The sequence below is a fragment of the Phocoena sinus genome, chromosome 2, assembly GCF_008692025.1.
Source record: "Phocoena sinus isolate mPhoSin1 chromosome 2, mPhoSin1.pri, whole genome shotgun sequence".
Lineage (NCBI taxonomy): Eukaryota > Metazoa > Chordata > Mammalia > Artiodactyla > Phocoenidae > Phocoena > Phocoena sinus.
In genome coordinates this window covers 61,271,902-61,291,335 of record NC_045764.1, presented here as the reverse complement: position 1 = coordinate 61,291,335, position 19,434 = coordinate 61,271,902, and the positions used below count along the sequence as shown (strand labels likewise).

General features: G+C 50.4%; 1 protein-coding gene across 5 annotated transcripts in view; it reads left to right on the top strand.

The window, feature by feature from the left end:
* Nucleotides 1-737: 737 nt before the first annotated feature.
* The window catches only part of PPCDC (phosphopantothenoylcysteine decarboxylase), a 111,374-nt gene continuing 92,677 nt past the window's right edge, over nt 738-19,434 (top strand). The window contains exons 1-5 of one of the 5 annotated variants that reach the window (XM_032622944.1): nt 738-752; nt 1,463-1,568; nt 5,184-5,392; nt 17,948-18,043; nt 18,926-19,054. In XM_032622944.1, the coding sequence (XP_032478835.1) occupies nt 5,207-5,392; nt 17,948-18,043; nt 18,926-19,054 (411 nt within the window). In that variant the 5' untranslated portion in view covers nt 738-752; nt 1,463-1,568; nt 5,184-5,206. Of the gene's footprint in view, nt 753-1,462; nt 1,569-5,183; nt 5,393-16,992; nt 17,897-17,947; nt 18,044-18,925; nt 19,055-19,398 lie in introns of those variants that run through there. The other 4 variants (XM_032622942.1, XM_032622945.1, XR_004348492.1 and 1 more) reach the window with 4 other exon arrangements.

The window sequence follows — 19,434 nt, the reverse complement described above, 5'->3', positions numbered from 1 at the left end:
ACTGTGGTAGCGTTGCGTGCCAGTCAGAATCTGTGGGAGGGGTGACCGAGGTATCGCGATATTTTGGGGGCTGCTCCGAGACGCGCCTGACGCGGGTGAGGAGTCTGGGGGGCCCTCTGGAGGCTGGTTTCACGCGGTGGGGCAGGAGGGAGGGTGGAAAAGCTTCATTCGCGATTTTGGGTGTGTGGCTCTGTGTGTGACCTCACTGTGTGTGTGTGTGTGTGTGTGTGTGTGTGTGTGTGTGTGTGTGTTCTCTCCCTCCTATCGGTGCCCGAGAAGCTTTGCTGCGGGTCTGCGGCTGTGTGTGTGTGTGTGTGTGTGTGTGTGTGTGTGTGTAGGGCCTGTGGAACCTGTGGGGCCGGAGCGCTATGGACCCCTTCCCGTCTCCATCCTGAAGTGGGGCATTTATATACATATATACACGCTCCCATCCCGGCTTTGTGCTGCTCTGCAGTGAACTAGTACCATTTAATCTAGTTTGAAAGGTGGTCCTATCAGTTACCCACACTTAACCTTTTGCCTTAAAGAAACAAAAACAAAATCCATGAGCCTGCCTCCAGAAAGGAATGGGGATAGCCCAAAGTACAAACTATATTTTACAAGTTGGTAAAATAGAAAAAGGAAAGCCCTGGGATATTGCAGTTGTCCCCTGGCTCCACCTAAAAGTGCCGAATGGCATTAAAAATGAAAGGCCAAATTTTGTCAGAGAAAAACTTCGTGCTGTACTTTGAAGTATTGGAGGCCTGTGCCAGGTAATAGGCAGGGGAGATTCCCAAGCTGGGGAAGTGGTGGGTATCTTGGGGCAGGAGTTTTCCACATCTCTCCAAGTGACTGAGAGGTGGCAGTTCTCAGTCACTCCCTCACTAGTAGTCACTGCGTGTGTATGTAATATATATCTATATATCCCCAACATGTGGCCTTGAGGAGGGGTGCCTAATGGGATTCCAGGAATAGCAGACTCTGGAAGCATGCCTGCTTCTGGTTTGAGAGAAAAGCAGTCTTTTTGTTTGTTTGTTTTTAATTTTCTTGGCCGCACTGGCAGCACATGGGATCTTAGCTCCCCAGCCAGGGATCAAACCTAAGCCCCTTGCATTCGAAGCTCGGAGTCTTAACCACTGGCCCGCCAGAGACGTCCTGAGAGAAGAGCAGTCTTAGCAGAATGTCAAGACCTTGAGCTCTCCCTGAAGAGTTCCTTGCCTTTCCTTGGAGGAAGGGGTTTAAAGTGCCCCTGTGGCCACGTGACTCCTTTTAATGACTGGGTTTGGAGGAAGAGTACCACTATGGGGAACTATAGGTGTTTCATTATTACTGGGGCAGAGTTGTATTGACTGGTGGGAGATGAGGCCAGAGCAGACTCTTGGGGCCAGTAATAGGAACTTTGACATCAGGCTAAAGGATTCAAGCTCTTAATGGATCCTGGATCCCTGCCCACCCACCCAAATTTGGTTCTGCTTTTTCCTAGGCCCCAGTTCCTCATCATTCCTGTGCTGTGCTGGGCTCATACCCCATCTGGCTTTTTTTTTAGCCCTGGTCCTGCCCTGGCTGCACACCTGCCCATATTGTGACTGGCAAGTATTCCTGAAACTTTTACTTAACTCTGTCCTAATTAAACTCATCAGAGAAGGAGACTTACACATCACAAGTCTGCCACAGCTGAGGCTCTTTACTCTGTCTGGCCTTGTTTTTCTAAAGGACAGAGAAACTGTCATTTTTCTGGCTGTGACTGTATGCATGTGGCTACCTGCATGGCTAGTGCCCTGGGAGCTTGAGGCTCAGTAATCACAGCCTTCAGCCCTATAACCTCTCTGCCTGCCAACTCTTTCTGCTGCTCAAGAGTTCCTATGAGTAGAGCAGAGCTCAGGAAAATGAGGTGCTGTCTACAGCTACCTTGGCTGTGCAAATAGATGGTTCTAACAGGGACTGGGTAGAGTAATAGACTTACTGGTTTGGGATTTGAGAGTAAACATACAGAACTGCTGGGACTTCCCTGGAGGTGCAGTGGATATGGCTCCGTGCTCCCAATGCAGGGGGCCCGGGTTCAATCCTTGGTCAGGGAACTAGATCCCACATGCATGCCACAACTCAGTGTTCACTTGCCACAACTAAGGAGCCCACGTGCTGCAATTAAGGAGCCCGCCTGCTGCAACTAAGACCCAGTGCAACCAAATAAATAAATATTTTTTAAAAAAGGGACTTCCCTGGTGGTCCAGTGGCTAAGACTCTGTGCTCCTAATGCAGTGGGCCCAGGTTCTGTCCCTGGTCAGAGAACTAAGGTCCCGTATGCCACGTTGCATGGCCAAAAAAAAAAAAGAATTAAAGGGCTTCCCTGGTGGCGCAGTGGTTGAGAGTCCGCCTGCCGACGCAGGGGACGTGGGTTCGTGCCCCGGTCCGGGAAGATCCCACATGCCGCGGAGCGGCTGGGCCCGGAGCCATGGCCGCTCAGCTTGCGCATCCGGGAGCCTGTGCTCCGCAACGGGAGAGGCCACAACAGTGAGAGGCCCGCGTACCACAAAAAAAGAAAACAAAAAAGAATTAAAAATAAATAAATAAATACATGTTAAAAAAAAAAAAGAACTCCTGCCAGCTGTCACCCTACATGGGACTGTCAGATTGAACTGATTTGACCTTGCTTTCAGATGTTGGTTAAATTTTCCACTTTCTGATCCTCAAGTACATATCCCCCCCACACCCGCCTTCTAGAAAGATAGGTAGGCTTTGGTCCTTAACAAAGATCGCTCAGCAGGCTAAGTAGTAAATCTTGGGCTGTACCACCTGCTATGGGGAAACAGCTGAAGTCACCAGCATGGATTCCTGCCCCAAGTTTAACTGATTGCTTTCAGTAACCTATTCCCTAGGAATGATATCAATTTGATGTGGAGGAGGTTTTATTTTTTTTTTTAATTTTTAAATTTTTGTGTTTTTTTTTTGTTGCACCGTGCAGCTTGTGGGATCTTAGTTCCCTGACCAGGGGTTGAACCTGGGCGCTCGGCAGTGAGAGGGCCAAGTCCTAACCACTGGACCACCGGGGAGTTCCCTGGAGGAGGTTTTAAATTCAGCTTCTGGTTTTGCAGGAATCTCCATGTCCTTGCACCAGTTGGCTGGGGTAGGACAGGGTCCAGGTTTGGGATTTGGCAGGCGGGTTTCCCTGGAGAGTGCAGGATGTGCCTCTATCACCTACTGTGGGTGCTCGCTAGCACACTGATTAGTTCTGGGAAGCTGGCTGATAGGCCCTCTAGACCTTGTCAGTTGCTAACAGGGCTCTCCAGGCCCTAGAGTAGACTCAGTTCTGCTCTGGGCAAGCATGGCCCTGGCTGAGGCCCTGTCGTAGAGGTTGAGATCGGTGGCAAATGGAACTTTGGGGGAAGTTCTGTTCTAGGGAACTGGCCTGTGCTTAACGCCTGTTGAGAAGGGTCTGGGCCCCTCGGAGACCCTTCCAGGTAGGAGTGGAATAATAGACGCAAACATGATCCTCAGCTCATGTGGTTATGTGCCTGAGTCTTGAAGGCAAAAAATGGGCAAAGAGGCCCTAAGGAGCCAAGGGGCCTGTGGAGTGAAGAGGGAGCCCTTATGGGTGTGCAGCCACATAGATAGCCATTGGGTGACTCACTGGACTTCCTCCTCGGGGTCTGCCTTGGTCTCCCTTCCCCTTGTTGATTCTACCCTTTTTGAGTACATCTCCCAGGACCCCCTTGTAGAGAGAGTCCCTCACCTCTGTCTTTCATGCATTGACTCCGAAGTTTTCTGATGGAAGGAGCTTCAGAGATCACCTGGTCCTATCTTTGCATTTTTCAGATGAAGAGACATGTCCCGGGAGGGAATGACCCTGAGCCAAGGTCACATACCAGGTCAGGAGCACAACCGTGGCCAGGGCCCAGGGCTGCTGATTCATGGCCCAGGCTTCTGTTCTCTGCCCCACTCTACTTCAGAGGGTACAGTTTATTACTCATTCGACAGATGTTCAGGACCTACTACAGGCCCAATACCTGTCTGGCAGTTGGTGTTTAGACCAGGTCACACATTCAGGGAGCTTGCTGGGGGTGTTGGTGGTCATGGGAAAGTGGAGAGGGAAAGGCAAGGAAACCGATGCACAGATTGAATCAGTGATCACCAAAAAGGTGCATCCCAGAGAAGGACCCATCTCAAGTGATTTCAGGTGTGACTCTTGTCTTCTCAGTTCGTGCACAGATCCCCTAAAGGCAGCGGCTGTCTCCTCCACGATTTCTTTGCCGGTGCTAGATGTCGTTGGTCCTTGATAATTGTTGCTGATGGAGTATGTTTTGCTGGCCCAGTCTGCCAGAATGTAGGTTTTGATGTGTTCATCAGCCATATTATGAACACTCAACTTCTAGCAACATCTGAGGGCCAGAGGAAGAAACCAAGCAGCTAGTCTCATGGGGTGGCCTTTATCCTTTTTATGCTTGTCTCTTCTCGGCCTTGGATTTGTAGGGTGGTGCCTGATCCACAGGGAGGGACAGAGGGGCAAATCTCTCAGCTCCCTGGAGCACCCAAACCCCTTTGTTGCATAGGGTTCTACCCCACAGGCATCCCTGGAACCTACCCTGCCCTGCCACTCTCTTCAGCCAGCCTAGCCCACTGCAGTGGCTCCTTTGTCTGCCCCCTCCAGTCTCTTCACCACCAAGGCCCCCTCCACACTTCTCACGAGCACCGTCTTTCTAAAATGAAAACGCACCATAGCCCTCACTGCTCTTGACACTTAGTCCTTGACCTGATTTTGCAGCCTTACCTCCTGCCCGCCCCACTGCCCCCTCCTTCCATCACGCTTTAGCCTCACTGCTAAGCTGCTTTCTGTTCCCTAGACCTGCCACCCTCCTTCAGGCCTCTTCACCTCTGCAAGATTGCTCCTTCTTGCAAAGTTATTTCCTTGCTTCTCTGAAAAACTTCCTCGTCCTGCAGGACTCAACCTGAATGTTATCTTTTTGGTCTCTGACTTACTCAGACAGTAACTCCTAGGCAGCACAGCCTCATGCACTGGCCACATTACATTGTGACTGACCCACGTGGGATGAGCGTGTCTGACCTTCTTATCACACTGTGTGCTCCCAGAAGCTGGGACTGTTGACCCCTCAGGAACACTAACATCTGGCCCAGGCTCTAATACAGGGTGCTCAGTACATTTTGGTTGAATGTATGAATGAAGCAGGCACCCCCTGTTCTGCTTTTAGATCCTAAATCCTGGCAGAGCTTTATGGAGCCCAGTTCTGGCAGGCTCCCAGGACTCGAAGCCACCAGACCACACATGGAACCCAGGGCCACGTGTTCAGCTGCTGCACCCTTGGTGGAGAGACAGTTCCGTGTTCTTGTCGGTGTCACTGGGAGTGTTGCAGCCCTGAAGTTGCCTCTTCTGGTGTCAAGGCTTTTGGACATTCCTGGCGTGAGTATGCTTACTAGACAGCCTCGGGCATTAGAGGGCTGATGCTCTGGGGCCAGCCTGTTTTTGTGCAGTGCACAGGGTTTTCTTTTTCTTAATCATGGTGTTTGTGGAAGTCCTCTGTGTGCATTGGTATGTGGGGGACGTGGAGACAGAGACCAGTGTGACAGTATAACCAGGAGCTAGATTAGGTAGTAGACAGAGAGTGAGGGGAGACTGCGAAAGGAACGCTGTGGTGAACGGAGGTGTTGGGTTCCCAAACATTTGCTTTGAATTCCCTGAAGTCCTAGCATGAGAGAAGAGCAGGCTGGAGAAGTGCGGCAAGTTCTCAGCGCCCCCTGGCTGCCTTGTGCTCCCTGCCTCTGCTTTCACCCCATCCTGGACATTGTGGCTCTGTCCTCCCTCCTTGTTAGACACCATGGGTGTCCTGTCAGTCCAAATGCACTGGAACCTTAGGGACTCCCCGCTGCCCGCAGCTCTAGTTTCAAACTCTGCTCCTTCAGGTGTTCAGAGATGCCCAGGGGCCACCACAGTGTGTTGGAGGTGGGGGGCTTAGCCCCCTGCCTTTGGTCAGATCACCTCAACTTTGATCAGTTTTATATGTAGGGGTTCTGGGGCATATTCTTTTGCAGGAAAAGTTCAAGGCTTTAAAAAATGTGAAAGCCAGCTGGTGATAACCCCACTTCTTCGTCTGGTAACCTAGGCCCTTCACTGGTCTGCCACTCTCCAGCTATCCCACGCTCCCCCCTGATGGCCTTTGCTTTGGCCCAGCCCCTTCCAGGCTGTGCCGCCCTGCCTACTTTTCCCTGCCTTTTCAAATTCTCCACAAACACTTCATGTAAAAGCCTTCCTGGCCTGCCTCAGCCCATGTGGTTTTGCTCCCTTCCTTTTTTTTTTTTTTTTTTTTTTTTTGGTGATTGTTTTATGGCTGCGAGGCATGTGGGATCTTAGCTCCCCGACCAGGGATCAAACCTGCACCCCCTGCACTGGAAGGCGAAGTCTTAACCACTGGACCACCAGGGAAGTCCCTGCTCCCTTCCTTTTAAAACTCATTTGATGTATTAAAGAAAAGCTAGAAGTAAAGTGGTAAAAACAGGTTTTATTCAGAAAAACTATTGCAATAGGGGGAAATAGATCTCAGTATAGAACTGGGTTTAATTCTGAATACATCAAGGAAAAGTGGAGATTTGTAGCCAAGGAGCAGTGTGTGTGTGTGTGTGTGTGTGTGTGTGTGTGTGTGTGTGTGTGTCAGTGGATGGAAAATTACTAAGAGGAAACATCAGGGGTAAGGGAGATTTTAGCAAAACTGTCCTGACCGGATTCTTGCTGAAGGCAGCCCAGGGTGATCTGGGGGCTGTTGGGGGATGAGGAGCTTGATGAGATATCCAGGCTGATCAGATATCGAGCGTAGGGGATTCTGGCTAAACCAACTTAGCAGGAATCTTGTTCTGGAGGACAAAACCCAAAGACGGGCCTAGTTGAAAAAGTGGCTCCAAGGAGCCTGACTAAAGTTTGGTAAGGAAGAGAATCTTGACCAAGCTGTGGAACCATAGGTTATCTTTGACACTGCCTGTGTTGTCAGACACTAGTTTTGTGGAGTGTTAAGCCGTTGAGGCCCAGGCTGTGCTTTTTTCCTTGCTTGATACAAACATAGCACCTAACTCAGGGTGGCGCAGGCGAGTGTACCCTAAGTGTCCAGCAGGGAGCAGTGCTCACTTGCAGATGACTATGTCGGGAGTCACAGGCAAGGGCGGGAAAGCTGCTTTTTTTTTTTTTTTTTTCAACTTTCCACAAACTTATACCCAGAAAGTTATCCCCTTACCCCACCCTCCAGGCAGCCAGGGATGCCAGTCAGGCCAGAAGAGGGAAAGGAGGAGAGTGTTGTGGCTGCTCTGAGGTTGGGCACTGGTGCTTTGGGGCAGTAACCCCTTCGGCCTGCCCCCGCCTCATGTGCCCAGAACCGTTGGTAGGAGCTGGCCAGCTAGAGCCTTGAGGGCGGGAGGCCTGGAAGCGTTGCTGCAGCAACAGCCTCTGCCACCGCCCTCTGGGGAGGGAGGGAGCCATGCAGTTCCCTTTTCCCATAGCCCCAGAGCAAGTGAATTTCCGGACTTGGGGTAAGTGGGGGCAGGGAGTCCTATCCCAGGAAACAGATGAGCAGCATCAGAGCAGAGGGAAATGGCAGCTCCACCGCTTCCTGCCATCCCACACAGCCAGCATTTATGCGGGTGTGAGGAAAGGGTTGCCTGAAGCAGCGAGGCTCTCCAGCCTACCCTAGGCCTTTTAGTCCAGCCTCTGTGGGGGACAGGCCACGTGTGGAATGGGACTTGGCTCTCCGTCTCTGGCTGGAGTTGAAGCTGAAGGTCAGGCAGCCAGAAGGGCAGTGACAAGGAGAGAGGACTGCCTGACTTAGCCTCTAGGAGCCTGCCTTTCTCATTTTAAAATAAAGATGGTGGCTGCCACCCATCCCCTCGGGAATGTTTGCAAGGCTGGGGGAGGGGGACACAGATGAAACTGCCATCTTGTGCCCACAACTAGGCGCAGCTCCTGGCACACGGAAGCGCTTAACACTGTTTGTTTCCTGTCCGTCCCCCTCTCCTTTTCCCTTGTTGTCGTGTCCTTTGGGGCAGCCACACGTGGTGTGGGGTGTTGGGGTTGGTAGACGGCCCATGTGGGAAGAGCCGTGGAGCCACCATCCATCCGCTTATGTGGAGGGGCCCACATCCCTCTCATCCTGTGGGTAGACAGCTCTCCAGAGAGCCTGGATTTGCTCAGTGGAGTCCTTGTGAGGTGTTGGTAACCAAAGGGGGAATCCCTGCTTGCCTTGTGTTGGCCCCGGGGGGGTGGCCTTTCCCCTGGCTGTTCCCCACACTCCCTGATGGTACTGATCTCCCCAGTGCCCCCCTCTGGGTCACCTCCAAGAGTAGTCTTTGTCCCTTGGAGCAGTCCTTCTCAGCTCTTTGCCTAAGTCATGGATTCACATGCTTGAGGCTTTGCTGAGCTCCCTTAGGGATCCCTAGATTTTGACTAGCAAACGAGCAGCTGGGATATGGGCGGCAGGGAGCTGGGAGATTCTACAGACCTGGCTCAGGATTACTCCTGATCCACCAGTGTGTTGAGGCTTCCCAGGAGGACCATTGACCTAGAGCCAGACCAAGGAGACTATGGGGGAGTGATGGGGAGGGGTAGATTTGGTTTTCTGCCTCAGTCACCAGCAGCTGGAGAGAGTGGCCACCAGCAAAGAAGCCTTGGAGGCTTTGTGTGAGGTGGGAGGAGCTGGACAGTGGGGGCCAGCCCTCCCTCAAAAGAGGCGTTGCACATAGAGGATTTCTCATGCTGGGACTCTGGGCCTCTGGGCAAGTCAGGTCTTTTTTATGGCCTCAGTTTTCTTATCCCTGCAATAAAGTGTGGGCCAGGTACCCAAATGATGCATCTCCAAGGCCTCTTCTGGCATGAGTGGTAGAAGATTCTAGATGTGAGGACAAAAAGCACTAGGACCAAAGGCAGCCTGAGAGAAGGTCCTAGGGTGTAGGAGCTGTGGCTGTTTTGCAGTTCTGTGATCGTCATGTAACTGAGTGGCACTTACGTCTGAGCAGTTAGCTTAGTCAGTTTCTGCCCTTTGGTTGGTACCCTCCTCACTACGGAGGAGAAAACAGAACACCTCTCTAGCTTTTGCTGGGTAGGTGTCAGCAGGGCTGAGAGCCAGAAGAGGATTTCTAAAAGTGGAAAAAATCTCCCACCCAGGGAGTTGGCAGACCTTGGCCTTAGAAAAGGCTGTTTCCAGAATGCCTGTGAGGACATTCAGGACTGTTAAGGGTGCAGGAAGAGGGTCCTGCTCATATGCAGAATGAAGTAAATTCTGCTTTTCCGGAGGACTGTTGTGGCAATATCTAGAGAAAGCAAAAATGGTCACAGCCCTTGCTTCACCCATAGGATTGAACCCTATAGGGCAGGAGTCCCTAACTCCAGGGCCATGGAGCGATACTGGTCTGCGGCCTACCGGGCCGCACAGCAGGAGGTGAGCGGCGGACGACTGAGCAGAGCTTCATCTGCCTGCCTCTCCCCATCGCTCGGATTACTGCCTGAGCCATCCCCCCGCCCCCTCGACCCGTGGAAAAATTGTCTTCCATGAAACCAGTCCCTGGTGCCAAAAAAGGTTGGGGACCGCCGCTATAGGGTACAAAAGTTCACCAAATGTACAAGCATGTTCATTTTAGCACTGTTTATAATTTTAAAAGAAAACTGAAACAAACAAAATATTCAACAATAGAGCTGTGGTGCAGTTGTGGTTCAGCCTCTTGATGGATTCGGAGGCAGCAGTTCAGAAGAATGGGTGGATCTTGTGTGCTGATTTGGGACAGTCCTCAAGATATAAGTGAAATGAGCAAGGTGCTGAAGTTAGTAAAGTGTGGCCCACAGGCCAAATTCTTGTTGTCTGTTTTTGTATGGCCTACGGACCATACATATGTAAACTATTTACATTTTTACATGGTTGAAAAAAATCAAAAGAAGATTATTTTGTGCCATATAAAATTATATAAAATTCAGGTTTCAGTGTCTGTAGCATTTTATTGGAACACATCCATACCCATTCATTTAAGTATTGCCTATGGCTACAGTCTTGCTACTATAGAGTAGAGTAGTTGTGACAAAACCTAAAATAGTATCTGGCCCTTTATAGAAAAGGTGTGCCAACTGCTGGCATATAGTATGATTCCTTTTGTGTGTTCACGTATCAAAGTTACTGCCTGTGGTCTTCCCCCTGGAGGTGGTTACCCTTGTGGAGAGATGGGGGCAGGAAGGGAGATTTGCATTTTGTGTCATTCTGTTCAATTTTGATTTTCTAACCTCTCTGTGTACTTATTTTGTTTCATTTTTTAATTTTTTATTTATTTTAAAATAAATTTATTTATTTATTTTTGGCTGCGTTGGGTCTTCGTTGCTGTGCATGGGCTTTCTCTAGTTGTGGCGAGCGAGCGCTACTCTTCGTTGCAGTGTGTGGGCTTCTCACTGCAGTGGCTTCTCTTGTTGTGGAGTACGGGCTCTAGGCGCATGGGCTTCAGTAGTTGTGGCACACGGGCCTAGTTGCTCTGTGGCATGTGGGATCTTCCCGGACTGTGTCCCCTTCACTGGCAGGTGGATTCTTAACCACTGCGCCACCAGGGAGGTCCCCTTATTTTATTTTATTTTATTTTTTAAAGTCAGTGGGGCTTTTAGTAGGGATATCATGGAATGTTCTTTGTAATTTTATGCTTTTTTTTTTTTTTTTTTTAATAATGCTCATTGAGGAAAGGAGAGCAGGAGAAACATGGCCTGGTTTGAGGTTTTTTTTTTCTTTCCAGGCAGGGGCCACCTGCCTGCTCTGTGCTCCTGCTGTGGAAACTAATCTACTCAGCAGTAGCACTCTGAGGCATTTTTCTGGACCTGCACTGGCTTGGCTAGCCCCATCCTTCCCTGGCTTGCTCCCCCAGGGAGTGACCTCTGCAGGCCACTGGTTGGAGGCAGCCAGCCCTGGGCCAAGGGCTCTTGCACCCAGGGTCCTTCCCTGCTACTCCAGAATAGTGTCCCTATGGAGAGCCTCTGCAGTCTGCTTCTCTAGTTTCATTCTTTAGAAATTTCTCTAGTTGGGGAGGGATTAGCAGCTATGCCCTGCTTGAATGGCAGGATGGGCCATGCGACTAGAATACCAGCTCCCCCAGGAGGCCGGTTTGGAGGCAGAGGACAGAACGGCAGAGCCTGCTGGGAAAGGACAAGGGTCACAATAGGGCTGGGAGGTGCAGCGAGCTGGAGGGGCCCCTGGAGGCCCTGTGGTCCAGATGGCTCATGGCTCCGGAGGAGAAACCAGGCCAGAGAGGAAGAATTTGCCAGAGATTCCCCCAGCCAGTGGGCTGGCGGAACTGGGGCTCAAGGCCGGTTTCCTGACCACCATCAGCAAGTGGACTTGAGCTCAGATTATGGGCATTCTCTACTCCACCTAAACACGGCCATGAGGCTGAGAAGCCCCAGGCAGTTGTGGACTCCTGCCTGGTCTGTCTTGCTTTATAGTCAGGGGTCATATATACCCCACCCACTTGTTAGACACACTGAGCCCTTACCAGCTCTGGCTCCCATGTGTGTAGTAGGCTCAGTAAATGTTTGTCAAGTGGAGACATCATTGTGAGCCATTGGGACACCCATTCAGCCAACTGGAACTCCCTCGGGGATTTGTTAATGAGGCCACCTCCTCCACAGCTTCCCCCCACCCCAACCCCATGTGCTGACGGCACCCAGAGTCCTTTTTTCTAGAGTATGCCCACCACCCCCATGCTCAGAGTCATGCCAGCTTCTTGGCTGGCCCCCAGGCCCCGGGCACTACCAGTGTCAACACTGGGAGGCCCAATGTCGGGGTCTTCTGCTGTGTGTGTCAGCCCAGAGGACTAAGCCACTAAAACTCTGGGTTCCTTGCCTTGTGCCGGGTTAAGTCATAGCTGGTGTCTCCTCTTTAGAGTCCTCATCAGTCTCCTGTGGAGCCATCATCACATGCCCTACTAGAAACACCTGCTCTTTTCTAGCCACTGAGCTGGGGGTTCCAGCCGGGGCTCTTCTTTCCTTGTATATGCCAGAGCTGTGCTATCTAACACGGTAGCCACTAGCCACATTCAAATTTAAATTTAAATTATTAAAATTAAATAAAACCAAAAGTTCAGTTCCTTTGTCACACCAACCACACCTCAAGTGCTCAATAGCAACATGTGGCTAGAGGCTGCCATACTGGACAGCACAGGTGTGACATGTTTCCTTCACTGCAGAGAGTTCTATTGGATGATTCTGTAGAGAGTGGTTCTCAACTGGGGCAGTTTTGCCTCCTAGGGAACACTGGACAATGCCATTTTGGTTGTCCTACTTGAGGAGAGGGTGCTACTGGCTCATGGTTGTAATGGATAGAGGCCAGAGATGAGGTTGGAGGTGGACATTCAAGCCATGGGATTTATCTCATCCTGTGGCTGTGAAAGTGCTTCTCCACAGATCCCTTTGATATCTGTCCCAGAAGCAGCCTGGGCCAGACCAGGGGCCTAAAAGTAAAAATGGAAGTATTGCCCCAAATTCTGTTTTCCATTTCCCCTCCCTGACTCCCCAGGAGCCCCAGATGGGATTGCTGATGTATTTTCAACAGAGAAAGGAACACCAGACTTGCCAATTGGTTTCAGGAAGAAATCTCTATAAATGCTAAGCAAAATGCAGGCAGCTTATGTAATAAGGTCTGGCCAAGCCTTGGTCACATCACACAGAAGCTCAGGTTAAAAATATTAAGACATAAAAACTGTTGGCCAGGGTCTCGCCAGGGGGCCAAGCACAGAGCTGCCTTTCAGGAACTCTGATGTGTGTGAGAGATTGTTTTAATGTCCAGCCCCGCTTCTACGATGACCCAGGAGGGTGTAAGAGAAAGCCAAGGAGGGTTCCTGTCCTCAGGAGTTTTCTGCTCTGCCAAGACTCCTTAGCATTTGCTGAGGGAAAGGTCAGGGTGAATGAGTGACTAGCCCAAGTTATTTAGTATCTCAGAAGGTAACACAACATGCCTTCTTTTTTTTAATGTGTGCCAACCCAGGGCCTAGCTCTTGGCTCCCAGGACCTTTTTACAGAGTGAATGAAAATGAAAGAACAAAGCCCACAGGACTGAAGAATCAGATCAAGTGACATACTTCTAAAACCAGAAAAACTAGCCTGGGCTTGCCAGACAACACTGGGGTCAGGGTCACTGCCAAGGAGAGGTGCCTGCTTGATAGGGGTCAAGGGAGGGACATTGGGAAGGATGGGCTTATTACATACTCTTCACATTACTCTTTAGGAAAGACATTGACCCCAAGAAGCTCCCTAACAATGACAGTGTAACCTGGGAGGGTAGCCAGAGACGGATAGATTGAGAGACTAGGGGAAGATCTTAAGGGGAAGATCTCAAGCTGCAGCTATGGACCAGGGTGGGAGGCCTACTTGGACCCCTGGTTGGAATTCCCCAGGAGCCAGGGGAAGACTGTGAAGGGGATGCAGAGGGAAGGAAAAGGTAGAGCTGAGAGGAAGGAGGGAGCCCCTGAACAGGGCCATCACCAAACTGGGTATGTTTCTGAAGGCTGGCCCTAGGCACAATCCTCACTTTGAGAACTGGCAGGCCGTTTGGGAGTTGGGGAGAGTAGGGGAACTCGATCTTCAGGAAGCAGCTTTCCAAATTTTAGAATAGAGAGAGGATGAACTGGGGTGATCTTAAGTGGCAAATTGTTCAGGATGGTCAGGAAGCTCCTAGAAATGAAAGAAAGTAGTCCTCTTAAGGAAAAGAAGGCAGTGACCAAAAACTGATATGTCTGTTGAAGCCGTCTGTTGAAGGAAACTGGAAAGCAGTTAAATGGAAAGGAGGAACATATAACCAAAGATAAAGGTAGAATATGGTCCAGAGGTCACCAGAGTGAGCTGAAGCCTGCAGTGAAACTCAGAACGACCAAGAGGGCTCTTACATATATTTAGAAAAAGAGCAATGGAACAATGCCTGGTCCTGGAGGCCAATGGTATAACATTAGTGGGGGGACAGAAAGAAATGGCAGGGACTCTTGAGTCCACTTGGCTTCCATTGTTTTCTTTTGAGTTTGAAAAAGGACCAATGGTGGCAGAAGAGACTTGAACCCAAGTTGGGTGATTCATCTCCTGAACTTGGCAAGTTCTGTCCTGGGGTGCTGAGGTTGTGGTTGGTGACCTACAGGATGTGTGGGAAACAGCAGAGGGGCTAGAGGCTGGAGATGACTAATGTCCATTTATCAAAAAGGCGGAAGAGGTAGGCTCCACAAATTAGAAAAAGCTTGTGAACCCTTAGAAAAGCACTTAGAAAATGGTTGTTACTGGGGTTTGATTGGGCTCACTGGGGACAAGCCATATCAATTTTATTTTATTTTATTTTGGATATTAGAGTATTTTTGGATTTGGTGAGGGCTCTGATGGAATCTTAGGACATCCCCCTGGACCACCTGGTAATGTTATCAGCATGTTTATAATCAGGGAAAGATCCTACTTGGAAAGGGTTCCTTCTTGATTCTTTCCCACCCCAGCCCCCCAACCTGTGGACCTTGGCGAAGGGCTCTGCTCTTGACCTTGTCCTTTTCATCATTTGGATTTGTGTCTTGGGGCTACTGATGGTGGTACTGGCTGAGAACAGGCCAGGAGGAACAGGATTGAAATTTTTGGAGCTCTTTACATAGACTGAGCAAACACTGGGCCAACTCTGGAAAGGTGGGATTCACCAGGGAAATGTGAGGGGCTACATTTGGGAAAGTAACAACGCAAGTACAGTTTGGGGCTTGTGGTTTAGTAGCAACATGGGTGAAAAGAACTTGTGAGGTTTTGTTGATTGCAAACCCCATATACTTCAGTAGGAGGAGAGCTGATGTGGGCTCAGGCTCCATTGACTTATACTCAGTGGATGCCAGGGACATGAGACTTCAGGTTCCCTGAGCCTAACAGGTTGCCACCTTCTCAGAGCTCTGTAGGCAGAAGAGATGGCTCCTACCTCTGAGTTCTTCAGTTTGGGGAAATTTCATTTTATTTCTTTTGTAATTTTCACCCCTCTATTTTTCTGTTCTCCCTTTCAGGAACTCATTATTAGTCAGATTTTGGACCTCTTGAGTTGGTCTTCTGATCTCATCTTTTTTTTTTTTTGGGCTGTGCCATGCGGCATGTGTGATCTTAGTTCCCCAACCAGGGATCAAACCCTTGCCCCCTTCAGTGGAATCGTGGCATCTTAACCATTGGACCACCTCATCTCTTTTAATAGTATTATCCATCTTTTTATCTTTCTCTTCTACTTTTTGGAAAATTTCTTCTAAACTTATATTGAATTTTTTATTTGACTATTTATAATTTTAATTTCCAAGAGTTCCTTTTTGTTCCCGGAATGTTCATTAAAAAAAAAAAAATCTGATCCTGTCTGATCTAATCTGATCTGTTAATGCTTCCTTCCACTTCCATATCTTATGTGTTGATATATCTTAACTGCTGGGTTTTTGTTTATGTTTTTGTCCTCTTCTCTTTGTTCTGGTGATTCATACCTTTAAAAAAATCCCTTCACTTTTATTTCAGTGCGCTTTTGAGAGGGAGTAGAGTTTAATCCACTTTATTTAACTGAAAGTTTATTCTTTTATTTAAGCTTTATATATCTTTTTGTCTTAAATGTGTCTTTTCAGACATATTTTGATGTGATTGATGGATTTTAAAACATCCAGTATGAGAGTCTGAATTTTGATTAGGGAGTTTAGCCAATTATATAATTACTATAATTGCTATTCTATTAGGACTTCTTCCATCTTATTTAATGCTTTCCGCTTATCATATGTTCTCTCTGCTTTTTTTTTTCTCCTTTCCCTATCCTTTATTGTGTTGATTGAATTTTCTTCTGCTGGTTCGAAAGTTATATATTCTTCTTCTTGTGGTTAGTTCTAACTTACTATGCCCCACACCTTACGTCATTACTGTCTCGTGTCTTAAGAGTCTCAGCACCATTCTGCCTTTCACTGCTCTCCCTGTGCTGGTCCTGTGACATCTTCAGGGCTGGGTTCCATGGAGGGACAGCAGCCCTGTTCATTTGCCATCTTGTTCAGAACTGGACCAGGCTCGTTCAGGTCTATCCTAGAAGGGACTCCCCGGCTCAAAAGGAGTTTGGTTTAAATGACCATTAAAGAGGTCCCTCAGGTTTTGTGCAAGTTTGGGGGATGGTAGGTTCCAAGAGGGAGTGAGTGGGAGAATGGACAAATCTGAGAGCTCTTCAGCAGAGCTGGGAGCACCAGACCTTTTGAAGTTCTTCTGCAGTCTGGCTCTCTGAGATTTCTACTCCCTGGTTCCAGCTTTACTCCTAGGTACTGTGCAGAACAGTGTCTGACAACCCACAAAAGGCAGGAAACAAATGAGGAGAGGGAGCCTTGGTGAGATGATAGGGAGAGGCAGGGACTAGGTTGAAATGGCATGGGCACGGCCCATCCAAAGAGGCAGCCCCACCAAGTCCCACCAAGTCATTCTCAAGCAGGAATGTGGGCCCAGCAGTGCCAGAGCACTCCGTTTTGTTTTGTTTTTTTATAAATTTATTTATTTTACTTATTTTTGGTTGAGTCGGGTCTTCGTTGCTGCGCGTGGGCCTTCTCTGGTTGCGGCGAGCAGGCTTCTCATTGCGGTAGCTTCTCCTGTTGCAGAGCACGGGCTCTAGGTGCGCCGGCTTCAGTAGTTGTGGCTCTCAGGCTCAGTAGTTGTGGCTCACGGGCTCTAGAGCACAGGCTCAGTAGTTGTGGCTCACAGGCTTAGTTGCTCTGTGGCATGTGGGATCTTCCTGGACCAGGGCTTGAACCCGTGTCCCCTGCATTGGCAGGCAGATTCCCAACCACTGCGCCACCAGGGAAGTCCCAGTCAGGTTTTTAAAAGGAGCCAGGAAATTGGATTTTCTGTGTGAAATCTCCCAATTTGTATATTTTGGCTTAAAAATGTTTATAACCCGGGGCTTGCCTTGTGGTCCAGTGGCTAAGACTCCGTGCTTCCACTGCGGGGGGCGCAGGTTCGATCCCTGATCGGGGAACTAAGGTACCACATGTTGCCTGGCGCAGCAAAAAAAAAAAAAAAAGTTTATAACCCCATGCAGGCCAAAGAGCACATCTAGCCCAGACACTGCCACCCATGACCCTTGCTCTGGTTAGTTGATGATTCTGTCCTTGTCACCCTTGACTTTTTTCCCTCCTGGATAAATGTCCCCCAAAGATGTGATTTCCTACACTCCTCCCCTCCCAGCCACCTCTTCTGGGCCCCTTTAATCTGCATGCTTGTTAGTCTGACATCTCGTTTTACGAGTAATGAGAACTGGTCTAGTGCTGTTCACCCTATCATGTGCTATTTCTGTCTGTTAAGCACCTTAACCATCCCTCTTGTTTGCATTATTAATTTATCTGCTAAATGAGTAGTGTGAAGGTAAATATCACTCTTGCCCCATGAGTGTAGGGCACACAGGTTTGCTTTTCCTGGAGCCTGTCTGCAGCCAGAGCCCACGAAGCCTTGTTCCTAGAAGTACGGCAAGGGACTCTGCCTGCTTTCTCTCTGGGCCATGGCTGCAGACACCACATGCAGGACCCCAGCTCCCCAGTGCCTTGCCTGCAGAGGGCAGATCTGTGGTGTGGCCCAGAGCTCAGGACCTGTGAGCCTCCTTGGGGTGGCCCCTCCTGCCTGCCATGGCCTGCGTGGCCTTCTTGCCCTAATTTCCCTTCCTGTCTGTCTCTGCCTGAGCGGCAGGAGCCTGCAGCTTCATATACGCTGGGCAGTTGGTGACTCATTCCTCGGCAGCACCTCAGATAGGGAAGTGAAACGGCCGCACCTGGTGAGGCCTGACCTTCGGGTGACAGCGGAAGTAGCTATGCAAACATGGGGCTCGCTGCCTCGGAGGGAGAAGTCCTCTGCACAGCCAGGCTGTGAGGAAAGCTCTTGCTGGCCTGGCCCCGTGTGGCCTCCAGGCTGGTGGCTCTGGTAAGTTTCTCTTTCCTTCTCCACCCCCACTCCACTTTTCCTTGGTGACAGCTGGAAGTAGCAGTGGTCACAACTGAGAGAGCCAAACATTTCTACAGTCCCCAGGATGTTCCTGTCACCCTCTACAGCGACGCTGATGAATGGGAGGTCAGTGCTGGGGGCCCCAGGGCTGAGTTCCATCGTGTTTGTACCAATAGGACAGGACCATCCTCCCTGCAGCCTATGGTTCTGGTGGCCGGAGCAGACAGGCCAGGCTCAAGTCAGCGGTCAGGGCTCTCTGGGCAGAGGCAATGAGGAAAACATCTGTCTAGCTCTGGCCTGCAGGAGGCCCACAGTCTCCTCCCACCTCAGGCAGACCTCAGCTTTGGCCCTGTGCCTGAGGTTGAGTGTCCTTGTATTTATCTGGGCTGATGAAACCACAGAGGAGCTCTGTTCCCACCACCCTTGTCCACGCGGCTCCCAGCGTCGGGGCTGTGGAGAGTGCCTCACTTCCCACGGCTGCCGGGCTCTGCTTTTGCTCTCCTGCAGAGGGGCGGGCACTGGCCGATTCACTAGACATCGAGTGTGGGCCTCACAGGGGTGCCCTGCCAGGCATTTTTAAACATTCTCAGCCTAGAACATTTCTGGCTGGCCCGTCTTCCCCACCCCGCCCCCTCCATTTCTCACCGCCCAGAGCCTTTCCACTGGCTTGGACAACCCAAGCATCCGCCTCAAGCAGACAGGCCAGGAGTTCCCTGCCAGATGTCAGTTCTCTTGAAAACCAAACCATAAAGGGAATAGCTCAGAGAGACAAGGGGCGTTTGTTTCCTCAGGGCTGGTTTCTCTCAGGCTGTTGGCTCCACAGCCAGTGTTCACCAGCTTAGCTGCAAGAGGGGTGGCAGTGAACTTGGGCGGGGGTCTCTCAGGTGGTCTCCTTGGGTTCCTGACTTAGTGTACCTGGTCTGTGTTGGCCCTCACCCCACCTGCCGCTCCTCCCTCCACACTGAGAGAATGGCCGGCCCGGTGACCCCACTTCCTTCCCTCTGCCAGATGTGGAAGTGCCGATCCGACCCAGTTCTCCACATTGACCTGCGGAGGTGGGCAGACCTCATGCTGGTATCTCCTCTCGATGCCAACACGCTGGGAAAGGTGGCCAGTGGCATCTGTGACAACTTGCTTGTGAGTGACTCCCTGGGCCCTCCTCCCTCCCTGGGCCGCACTCCCAGTTTGCTGAGCTGCAGACTGCTTCTGTTCTCACCTTGGAATCCCTTTATGGTGGGCCTGTTTGCTCGGAACACAGTCCCCTGGACAACCCTCCACCTGGCCTCACCTGTGCTCCAGCAAGTGGGTAGAAGGCCTGGTCCTGATGGGTTGACTCGACTTGCGGGTGCCCTCTGAGGGTGTCCACCTCTCACCTGCCCCCCGATGCTCAGCTGCTCTTTCTTTGTCCATAGTTCATGGGCTGCCCTCAACATGCTCTTCTGTTGGTCTCCCTTCCCAACCCCGTTGCCTGCCCACCTTAGCTCCGCCTTCCCATCAGGACCTGGATATCCACATGG